The sequence below is a fragment of the Leptosomus discolor genome, chromosome 3, assembly GCF_034619465.1.
Source record: "Leptosomus discolor isolate bLepDis1 chromosome 3, bLepDis1.hap2, whole genome shotgun sequence".
NCBI classification, from domain to species: Eukaryota; Metazoa; Chordata; class Aves; order Leptosomiformes; family Leptosomidae; genus Leptosomus; species Leptosomus discolor.
Window position 1 is genome coordinate 76,898,113 of NC_141393.1, and position 12,308 is coordinate 76,910,420.

General features: G+C 37.0%; 1 protein-coding gene across 6 annotated transcripts in view; it reads left to right on the forward strand.

Moving 5' to 3' along the window:
• The window catches only part of COL11A1 (collagen type XI alpha 1 chain), a 159,689-nt gene that overhangs the window by 38,271 nt on the left and 109,110 nt on the right, over nucleotides 1-12,308 (forward strand). For 4 of the 6 annotated variants that reach the window (XM_086462635.1, XM_086462636.1, XM_086462638.1 and 1 more), the window contains exon 6: nucleotides 12,159-12,275. The exons of the other annotated variants lie outside the window; for them this stretch is intronic. In XM_086462635.1, coding sequence (XP_086318761.1) covers nucleotides 12,159-12,275 — 117 coding nt within the window. The remainder of the gene's footprint in view (nucleotides 1-12,158; nucleotides 12,276-12,308) is intronic. 6 annotated transcript variants of the gene reach the window in all.

The window sequence follows — 12,308 nt, forward strand, 5'->3', positions numbered from 1 at the left end:
GTCAATCTAATAAACTGATCTTTGTGGGAAAAGGTTGTTACAATCATCCCTTGGTTTCTTTCTTGAAGAGGACTATATCTAAATACTTAAAATGCTTTAACTAAATTGGGACTACTGTCATCTCCGAACTCACATCGACTTCTAAGCAGGTTTAGGGAGACTGCACATATTTGCTTGCTCTGGCCACCACTGATGGCAGTGAGGGCTCCTGTCCTTTAGTATAATGCGTGTGGACAAGACTTAGAGTCCAAAGAAATGAGATGGGATCAGACTGTAGATTTAAAATCTATTCAAGATGAAAAAGAATGAATACTTGTGCTTGATTATTAGTAATGACTACTGATTAAATATTACAATGTAATTCATGTTTCCAAAGGATGTAGAATATGAATAAAATAGCCCAGGGATTACATTCCGTCCATAATGGATGAGTAGCTAAACCTCAAATGCTATGTTTATACTATATCAAAGCTGTTTAACACTAGCATCAGTTGAGAGCACTTATTTGTAGATCAATAGAAAAATAAGCCTCATCATAATTATAAAAGCTATGTGCACATACATAGTTAGATGCTCATGATGTAGGATTCCCAGTTATATACTGCACATCTATTGAAAACAGTCTGTGGGCACTAAACAAAGAAAGGGAACCATAAAATCACACAATTGCGCTGTTCTCCTTGAGCATCCTGAGTAGAGATCATCCGTAGCCTAATGCAACTCCCAGTGGAGTCAGCAATATTGTTAAATTCAGCAGCCATTGCAAAAATGCTCTTGGGGTTAGTGTTTTTTTAATCTGTTTTTCTAAGGCATACTTTTTTTCCCTGTGATAACACATATAGTTTGTGGGAATACTTACAGAGAAAAAAGTAAAATCAAAGACCTTCATTTGTAATGTGAGATTTTTAAATTAATTTGATAATATTTGAAAGGGTCTGAAAGAATAACAAAATGGAGAACTGCCATTTCTGTTTGCTTCTACTTGTTACTCTGTGGTGATTGAATTATTTTGCTTTCTGAGCTAAGACACAATTTCCTTGTTGCTCTCCATGAGTTTATATGTGTAACTTTGTACGACTATTCCCAGTGAAGTCAATGGATCTCTTAACATGTTGTGTAACAGAAATCTGAAATAATCACATCAACAATGCTACCAGTGTGATGAATATGCAATAGAATAAGTGATTGACTGAGTTGCCCAGAATTATATAATTGTCTGCTAAATGATAAAAAAGCAGCTTGTTAAAGCAGGCTACTTGGTTATCTTTTGAGATGCAGCCTATTGAATCACATAGATACTTCATTTTAAGGTTCTACATTAAACAAGTCTTATTTGGGTACTGGAAGAAGTTACAGAAGGTAGCAATGCTGATTTTTTTAAACTGTTGATTGCAAAATTAAATAAGGTGTTAAAAGATAAAAATGTAATTACAGCCAGTCTGCATGGAAAACAATGATTTCAAAATGCCTGATTGATATTTTGAGATTACAAGTTTGATAGTGATATTTGATAGAATTTATAGACTTAAACCTTCATAAAGCTTCTGCTTTGTCAGCATGTGACATTTGAATGAAAAAAAAAAGTCACTATATGATAAAGATAAATACCTGACAAACAGATTCAAATATGGCTGCCTTATTTCAGAAATTACTGTAAAAATAGAGCTGTGATTGAATTAGCTTTTTAGTAAACATTCTTAGGAATTGTACTGGCAATGTAGTAATGAGTGTAAAATGGGTGCTGTTAAAATTGGTCGGAGTGATGATATTGCAAAGCAGCAAACGATGATAACACAGCTAAAGGCAATGTTAAACACATGCAAGAAAAACAAAGAAATGCAGGGCAAATATAAAGAACTAGGAAATATACACTGCAATACAGCCTGCTTGCACGTGTTAACAAAAGAACCTTTCTTTTGCAGCAGATTGTCCCCATCTATGGGCTTCATCTGTTGCTATATCAGTGAAAGCAATTTTGGGGGTACGTGATTTACCAGACTGGGATACTAATCAAGCTGAAAGCCAACATGAAAAGAATACTGTTTAGCTAAATTGATTTCCTGGTTTTCACACAAACGCTTGTGAAAAATGGGAGAACACTGGGCTAAATGCTAGGCAGGATTGTGTCTTTCAGTGTCAGCTTTGGCTTAAGCCAGCAGAAGCTGAAAATCTTTGTTGGATAGTAGCTTCAAAAGATTCTGGTGATTAAAGCAGGGAAACAGTTTGTACATGAACAGTCAAAGCAAAACTGGCAAAAAAATGCAGTGCATGTCTTCGTTTGTAAGCAAAGGAATAAGAACACAGATGCGATGTCACTTCTCTGTATGCTGTTGGTGAAACATATACTGGAACATCACATATGGTCTTGGTGTTCAGTGACAAAAACAAATATTGCAAAAATGGAAATTATTCAAATAAAAGCTACGTAATTGTTGTGACTTTGGGAATTGGAAAACTTAATGTGTTGACTTGTCCACAATAATGACAAAAGCTTGAAAAGTTGCTCAGTTAGCATATGCAAAGAACCTTCACCAAAAGAAAATACCGTCTGCAGATGAATGGGGGGCTGGGGGAGAAAAGAAAGATAATTTCAGTTAGGAAAAGTTCTACTAAAATTTTTAGGAATGAAAGAACAAGAAGGTGTGTCTCTAGATATCTTCAAGGCAAGGATAGATACCTTTATAAAAGTTTTGGGAAATGTCATTTATACTATAGTTGGCTCAGTTACAGGGTGGCTGTAAGAAGTTTTGAAGTCTGAAACTATACAACACGAAGTCAAGATAGTCCCTTCTGGTCTTTCATCTCTGAGTCTTTGAATTATTGCAGACCAAAATAAGAAACTGATACTTGTCTTATGTGATTGCAGAGCCTATTAATTTGTATTTCTAGCAGTGACCACAAAATCCAAAAGAAGTGTTTGACTTTTGTCAGTGAGATGGTAAAATAGTGAAATAGTAAATTATGTTTGTGGAGTTGCACCTAGGAAGCTGGATAGGATTTCTCTTGATATTGCACATCTTTGTAGTCTCCTGGCAAGTTCACAGCCTGGGAATGGAGTTATTCTGAAAAGTTGGGGGATTTTTAGGCCACTAAAGAAACATCTAGAGAGAAAGGTTTGGTTAAGATGATGTAGGTTTAAAGGCAAAAAACCCACTTTGTTTAACTGAGTGTAACCCTCATTGCTGTAGGCAGTGTTTCTGCAAATGAGCAAGCAATTAAATACCCAGCATTGTAGTTTGGGTGGAATTTCTTTCAATAGCTGTCCTGACTTAACTAAGTCCTTTCCTTTTCTGTACTTATTGCAACCCTATGCCATCTTTCCAGTTTAGCTGGTAGAATTGTTTATGTGTTTGTTGGGGGCAAGGTCTGAGAATTCATCTAGACTAAAAATAATTTACCAGCCATATAATGGGAAAAATGATTGGATATATTGTGGTCATCTTCCATTAAATGAGCCTGAGGATGCACATCATATCATTGCAAAATCTGGGATGCAATATTTGCTTTTAAAAATGTTTGGATTTGTCACAAGGCTTTAAGACCTTGACTTTACCCTCATATATAGGTTTACTGGTCACTGATTTATAACTAAAGTGTCTTTACTGATGATACCTTAAGTGCTGCATTGAGATTTTCTTTTTCTTGTCGTATTTTCTTTTTACCTTAGCATCAGATTCAAATTGCTGTTTGGGGGATGCAACAGAGAGGATTTCAATGCCTACTTTCCACTTGCAAGGTCCCTTCATCCCTGAATTAAGTGCTGAGGTTACCCTAAATAAAGCTCAGGAAGAATCAAGCATCTCATAATGGGATTCACAAAAACAGAAAGCTGTGAATAAAGACACAGACCTAGCCAGCCTACAAAGGGAGGACATTTCTTAAATTCTACCCTTCCCTGCAGGCTGTCTCAGCTGTGCTATCCTGATCCCCAGGCCGTTCTCCTACCAACCAAGGCCAACCTCCTGCATCCTCTTCCATCACCTGCCCCCTTCCTGTAGGGAGCTAGGTAGGAGTGACCTAAGGACTTCAAGATATGAGCTTTGGACCTGGATGCTGGATTTCCACTTCCATTTTAATTATATCAGTATGTTTCTGTATCCAAGTAACTGTGATACGTGTCTAAGCAAGGTTTATTTAACTGGGTAAGCTTTAACTACTTTTTGTGTACAGGCTCTGCAAAACCTGTTGAACTTGGCTGTTTGTCAGAACTGTGGGGCTCTCTGTGGGCAGTTCAGGCTAAGCCATTAGCGTAGACATGCATGAGTGTCATTCCTGGACAGAATGCTTTTATTGCTCTGTGTTTTGTTCCAACTTCATCAGACCTAAGTGTCACTCAGTCTGAAATTTGAAAATGGTAAAGCAATAGATTAATAGTAATCATAGAACCATCGAGTTCCAACCCCCCAGCCATCGGCAGGGCCACCAGGTTGCTCCAAGCCCCATCCAACCTGGCTTTGAACACTGCCAGGGAGGGGGCAGCCACAGCTTCTCTGGGCAACCTGTGCCAGTGTCTCACCTCCCTCCCAGTAAAGAATTTCTTCTTTACATCTAATTTAAACCTACCCTCTTTCAGGTTGAATACATTACCCCTTGTCCTATCACTACATTCTACTCACTTTGTTGTTTATTGTCGTTTATTTCCATCTTCATGACATGCTTTAATTAAAGTATGCATCACTTGTCCTGGTTCTTGCTTGTGAATAGCAAGGTATGAATCTCTGTAACTTGTCAAGTATGACCTCAGCAGTTGTCACTACACCAAAAAGGTGTTGTGCTTAAAAAATTGTGCTGAATCTGTAGTTGCTTCTGGAGGAAGAAGAAAGGGTATCTGGTTACAGAAAAATGTTCAAATTTGAACACAGCAAGGGAGAGAGAGTACTTCCCAAATGGACCAAACCAAGTTACTACTTGATGAGCGCAACTCTCAGTTCTCAGAAATTCCAAGCAAAGAAAAGTCACTGTGTTTGATTTACAACAGGGAGGAGGTTGCCAGATCTCTTAAGGACCTTATTGTAATCCTGAAATGTATTCATTAAGTGTTGCATGTTATTGTCTTATGTCAGAATAGGGTTGCTAGAGAGTTCAGAATGTTTGGTGCAATTAAAGTGGAGAACAAACTAGCCAAGAACTTTAGAAAGTAATTACAATAGCGCATTAACTTGATTTCTGTCTAGTGTCACAGTCATTTGACCATGCAAAATCTTCCTATGGCCTGCAAATTTTGAAGGGTTTTTATGTAGAAAAAGCAGAAAAACTAAGGGACAAAGAGCTGCAAACAAGTAAACTGGTAGGAAGTAGGGAGAGGAAATAAATGAGAAATGTGAGTTCTCTCTACTAGATTGTTATCCTTCCATCGTAGAATTTTACAGAACAAAGTCTGATCATTAACGATATGATGTCTTTATGAACCCTGCAATGTATCTGAGTGGCTGACACCAGTGACTCCATAGTAACTCGTTGAATGTTAGAAGTAAATGATAGGATGAATTACTATGGAGCCACTGGTGCTAGCCACTCAGATACATTGCAGGGTTCATGAACATAGTGGCAAATTGGCCATTTGGCTGAATAGTGTCTTTTGGAGAAAAGGGTCTTCCATTTTGTTGATGTTATTGAAGCTTTTTACTCTATTTTGTTGTTTTTTTCAGAGTTTTTTTATATTGAGCTTTAAGATTGGTTCAGTAATCATTGTTTGTTTCATGCTGAATGTATCATTAGGTTTTAAGGATCAAATATGGGGATGGGATTATACTCTAAAATGATCAAGATTACTTTTCCTAAGGAAGATACGCACCTATGCTTTTCTTATAATTATCTTGTGAATAGTCTGGCCTCTGTCTTGTTCTCGACCCCCTTTCTACTATAACTAGAAATGTATTAAATTCCATTCCAGTTCAATCACTTATGCTTGGCCAGCTCACAGAAATCAGAGCAGGGACAGACCTAGCCAGTCTTCATCTTCCTTGATGTTGGGCAGTATATTTTCTGGAGTGTCGTCAGGTCTAGTTTTCAATGGACCCAGCTATCAGGCTTTCAAATCTTCTCTTGGATGATTCTTCTGCAACCCAATAAATCAAACTGTCTGACTTCTGCTGAAGAAATTGTTCCCCAAAGGAACTCTGCTTCATTTATTTTGGTCCTATCCCAAACTAATGGATTACTTGAAGAAATGAAATGTTTGCCTTTAATGAAATGAACTTGGTAAAGTAAAGGTGCAAATGGCCCCCAGATATGTCAGCCTGGAGGCCTCAGGCATCCTTTCAGACCATGTAAATTTAGGGCCCTTTCAGGTGTTTGACTGATCAGAAAGACTAGTTTTCTTAAGAATACAGAAAGATTATTATTTTCATGTTTAATTTAACGTTTAATGTCATGTTTGGAACTGCAGATAGCTAACTTAGCAGGTTTAAAATAGTGATCTTCTTGGCTCTCTCTTTCTTTTTATACATATATAGACCTTTTTCTTTAAGCTGTTAAGATAGTAAAGATCCTTAAGAGTCTAGTTCTCCTTTTGACAGAGGCTGTCTTTGGAAGTTGAAGATTTTTTTCTTATCTCCTTTTATCGCCTTGCTTTTATCACTTTTATGAACAATATAAGGACTATGTGGTAGAAGAGGTTATCTTATAAATCTTTTAACATTCCTTCTGCCCTAAGATTGACATCTACTACCATTTATTTATTTATATTATTGCATCTGATTTTTAAAACACTTGTTTTGCTTGGCATCCTTTATTTTATTGCATTTTACAAAGTGTTAGTGGGCCTAGAATGTTCCAAAGTCATCTTTGCCTCTTTACCTAGCTAGATGATTTAGCATAATCTTTAGGCAATGGAAAAATTGAGCTTATGACAGTTCTTTGGTTTAGGATTTAGATTGCTAGTTCCTTGTAATTTAGAAAGGTAAAGCAAAAATTGCTAAAATCTACATCTTAGAGTGCGGGGTAGGTTTTTAGATTACAGGTAGCAGAAGAATTCATTTTCAAAGTAAGGCTATCTTCAGAATATGTAAGTCATTCCACAGTTGAAATAAGCCTTGCATGCTGCTGATCTTCTGCTTCTAAAATTCATCTGATGAAGAAAACAGTTCATCTCTTTAATTGGAATTGCATGATGATCTGGTAGTGTAATATAATCACTCTGGTAAAGAAAGCATGAGGTCATAGTGGAAAGATTTTGTCCCATCAAGAAACAGCAGGTTTTATTCTTCCTTTCATTTGTAAGAAAACAGTCATATGCAATATTCATTACAAGAACGGCTGTTCTGTAACTATTGGTGGTCTTACAAGAGAAGAAAAAAAAACAACAAAAAATTGCATCACATTTGAAGTATGTGTTACCTGATGTCTCTTAGCTGAAATCTCTCACCAAGTTCCAGCTATTGTCCAAGTTTAAGATATAACTTTGAGTCAATCTTTTTGATATTCATGGGAAATCACTGAGAAAGTTAATACAGTTGTATATATTTTGCTATTACTATGAGCAAATGTACATACACTATACTTGGTGAATATCATCTCTGTTGTCTCAGATCTGTTATCATCCCATCATCTATCAGTATTAGGGTTTAGGTAAACTGTCATAGATCTCTTGAGCAGGAATGAAGTAACGCTGCACAGCTGTGGTAGGTAAGTTTTGCACTTGGCTAACTCTGTACCCACAGAAGGATCATCAGAATGATCTGCAAGCTGAATTCCCCTTTAAATCCCATTCCAGCTTCTTGATTCTCTGGCTGCATTCCTGGCCAGTAATATCTTCCTTTGGTATCTAGCTAATAAAACAAATGATGCTTTCTTCAACTACACTCCTCATCTGTGTCATACATGCTTTCATTCCCTGCTTTGATTTCTTGCTAGAGTTAGCAGTCTTCACTAAATTTAGAAAGTGGCAGAAGATAGTTTCCCATTTGCATTAATTAATTTTGAAATTCTGGATGCTTTCTCCTATATTTTCAAGAGTCTTTCTCTTTCCTTTAATTAGCAGTGCAACCATGACAGATTTCTGTGAACTCCTCAGCTTCTGTGAACTAATAGCAAGGCCTGAGATAGCATGGGGTTTGCACTAGCAAAGCACTAGAAATGCTAGCATCCAAAATGCGAAGGCACTTTTCTCAAGGTTTGTTGAGGCCTCAGACTGAGTGGGTCATACCACTGTCTCTGGTCATCTGCTAAAGGTGACCTTGTAGTTGTGCAGCTCCAGAAAAAGAACGGATATGTGTGATGTATCCAATATTGACTGTTAATGGCAGAGTACGTGTGAGCTGCCAGCTTCACAGCAGATGACTAGAACACCATTATTCACTCCATTAAATTTGTTCCAGGTGTTTGTAGATTTAGTCCTCATTTAACTCACCAGTCCTTCACCAGTCCTGTTGTCTCATCCTAAAAATGTGGAACAGCCTTTATCAGGTTGAGTTGATAAAATCATGCTGTGGAGTAAGTCACCTTTCCAAAGTCCGTCTTTACACCAGTTAGGGGTGTAGAGATGCATTTCTCCATCTGGACAGATTGTGCCTCAGGAAATACACCTGGAAGATTTTGTGTTTATTTCACTGATTGTAACAGGACCTGTGCAGTACAGCACAAAACATGTTCTCTCTGTTTATTGGTGGGTGTGAAAGACTAGGGTTGCTGGTCTTTCAGAAAGAAATGTCTGGAAAGGAAAGGTTGCTAAGAATAGGGTCTTTCTATATAGAAAGTTTAGGGCTACTGCATATTCCCACTTGTCACCCTTGTACCAGGGAGGGGCTACAAAGTACTGCCAATTAGAAACTACTTGAATATGGTTTCAGCATGGTGGCCACATGTCCTAGCTTGTAGGTTCAAGAATTTCCGTAATACCCCTCTGACACTGTGCTTTTAAAAAGGAAGAAAAAAAGTCCGTAGAGAAGGTCTTCACTTGCTTGGCAGTAATCTGATTCCAGCACGGAAACTGGCATTCCCCACTTCTCATCCATTCCTGTTCTTTTTGTTGGTGTGCCTGCATATCATTGCAACCCAAATGTACCGCTGTGTTTGTGATAATATTTTGCATATGTCAAGAAAGTTTAATTTTCTTTAACAGAAATGAGTGAAGCACACTACCCAAAAGTAAAGTATTTTCTGTGGGATAACGCATGATGCAACAGATCTCTCCACATACTCATGCTTTTTTGTATGAGTGTTTTCTAGTTCTCATTCATAAATGTCTGGCTTTCCAAACTATGTGTCTGGCAGATCTTAGCATAAATATCAATTTATTCACCACTTTCTTTTTTAATACTAACATACTTGGCACAGTTATTTTTCCTTTCTCTTTCTTTTCCAGTCAACATTTCTGTTTAGTTTATGGCCTCTGAAGAACTTTTTGTAACCCACTGTTTTAATTTTATTAGTCACATAGTTGGCACAATTCAGCGCAGCCATTCAAGTACCTTGAGCAAAGCCGTACTAGTGAGATTTGAAAAACAGTTATAATACTGAGCAACAGAGAGTTATATTTTAATTTTTAATTGGTCAAAATGAATGCTGGAATGAATGCTTCCAGTTTCAGAATATGTCTACAATGCTTACTGAAAAGGCATCTATGAGTCTGGAAGTTATTAAAACAAACTCAGCATGTTTAAGTTTAAATCCAGCTAATGAAACTGTAATTCTTTCCAAAATTGTCCTTCACTTATCCCTGAAGATATTGGATAATATTTAACACCAGTAGTATCTATTGTTTTGGTACCAATAAAAATTACATAGCGGAGTATCTGATTCTTGTTGTTTGGCTGAGAAGGCATTTAAGAGTATGTAATGGGTTGTCACTGGTGGGGCAGAAGGACTGAATTTGAAGAGGTATATTCTACTAAAGATTTTTTTTTCTTGTAGATCGACCTAGTTTGCATAGACTTCTTGACAGAAGATAATTGAACCAGATTTTATGCATTTGCACTCATTTTTGTAATTTCCGAAGAAATACGTCAATTTCAGTGCTATTCTGTAACTAGTTCAAAAGGGATGGTTTTATCCGTGTGGTTATTTCTTTTCTTTACTTCCTTTATGTGGCCGCTTGTGGTGTCCTAGAAGCTTGTCACTGTGTTTTCTTTTTCGGATATCAGTGGCACACTTCATTAGAAACAAGTTGTATTGAGTTGTATTTCCAGAACTGCACTAGCCAGAAAACACGGGGTTTTGTATTTACACATCTGTAAAAATGTATCATCACTGTCCATGATGACAATACTATTTACAAGTCAAAGATGTTTCATTGACTTCACTGGGATTAGGACTGAATCTTAATTTACTGAACAGGGAGAGAATAATCACATGTTACTTACCATGTTTAAACCTAAAATGCTGCTGGTCTTGAAAAGTATATTATTGACTTATTTCTGTAAAGCCAATGATACCACTGATGAAATCAAAGCATTGCTCACATTACATAACAGGCAGATATAAAGTGCATATATACCTCACAGAGGGTGTATTCTCCACCTAAAACGATAAATGTTTTGCTATTTAAGTGTAGTTCAAAGTTCTTCTATTAATGTGTAATATAGTTTTGGACAATTACCAAAAGTATGTTACATTCTTTCTATATGTTTATCAAATCTTACGACTGAGCAAGTTATATGTGCATGGGTGTAGAAATAATCAAAAAGACACTCAAACAAAAAGCATCTGACTTCTTAAAAATTCTGTATATTCTTTTTAAGCTGTTGGTCATAGCAGGACTCTCAGGATTCACAGGAGTGAAGTAATAGAAACCCATGTAAAGGGATTTTTAAGTGATTAAGGCCTTTCAGTGTTAGTCTCATACTTCCTGAGGAAATCAACTTCTCCATATTTTCTGCACACCAAAATTGTAACTACAAGAATTGTATCAAAAGGCTTTGCCAGAGAAAACAGTTAAGCCAAGTAATTTGGTCACATGGTAGAATATATTTTAGAATATGGAGATCTGTGTTAACCTCATTTATAATTTCTTCTAAAATGTCAATCTCTTTCTGATGCTGATGGTATTGATGACTTCTGTGAATCCTCAGAGTCATTTGGAAGGGTAACGTACTAATCGTCTCAGCAATCTAATGAAACAAACAGATACTGTCTTCATTTTACAGACAATGATGCTGACTTGTAACAGGAGAGAGGAGATTTCAAAATTGGCTAGCTCACATGAGGCACATTAGAGTATTTATTTCTAAACAAGGGAAAGCAGACACTTGTCCAGATTCTGGCCACAATTCCACCTTCCTTTGGCTCCCTGGGGACATAAAAAGAATGGGTAGCAGCCAGGAGACTGCTTTAATTTACAGGACCAACCAGTTCCTGTAGCTTCAAGCATGACAGGAGTGGCAAGATAGTTTAAACCTGCCCTTTCTTCTCCACCGTGATGAGCAGTACTTGGTGCACGTAATATCTAGACCAGTAACTTCATGGCACAGCCAAGATTACAGCTCAGGAGTTCCTGGCTCCCTAGATCGTGTTCACAACATCACATAAGCCAATTTGAAACCCATTTTCTCTTATAAAAGTTATGTGGGCCAAATCTTCATTTGATACTAGTTATTATAGATACAGAACTATGGAGCAATTTACAGCAGCTGAGGATCTGACCTTTAAATGATATTATGCCAGTAGGCATTTGCTCAGACAGTGTCTACCCTGGGGCTGCCCTGGCTTTGAGAACTCTCCAGCAAACAAGAGGAGGATAGCCATGGCTATTTGTGAGTTGTGGCCTCTTTCCTGTATCTGAAATTATTTACCCTATTCATGTCAGATATTGGCATCTCTCTGCTCTTCTGGTCACCTAAAAAAAAACGCCACAGGTAAAAGAATATAGGTAAAAAAGGCATTATTTGCAATTTAAAGATTAAATAAGTATATAATTTCACAAAGATCAGTTGGTGCTCCCACTAGTCCAAATTATAGTTGATTCTTCTGTGCAGTCCAATAAAAGAGAGTTTTTTCCTGGCACTACTACTTGCTTTTTTATTACTTTTGTATTGTGCTTTGAAAGAAATTAAAGAAATGTATTTTTTCAACCAAATGAATAACTATATTGAATTGCTCATACTATCTCAATTTTCTTAAGCTTTACTCCTAAGTAAAGGTTAAGATGCTTTCCAGTGTTGCTAATCTAGTTTGCTACCACTAACATGGGAATGCCTGATATTTTTCCATTTGCAATGTAGTACACACCAGAAGATTTTATCGAATATGACTATGAGTATGGGGATGCAGATTATAAAGAAACTGATTCTGTAACAGAGGGACCCCCACTGTTCGAAGAGACAGTAGCACAAACAGAGGTAACAGAATCTGATCTGTTTGTTGTGTGGTTT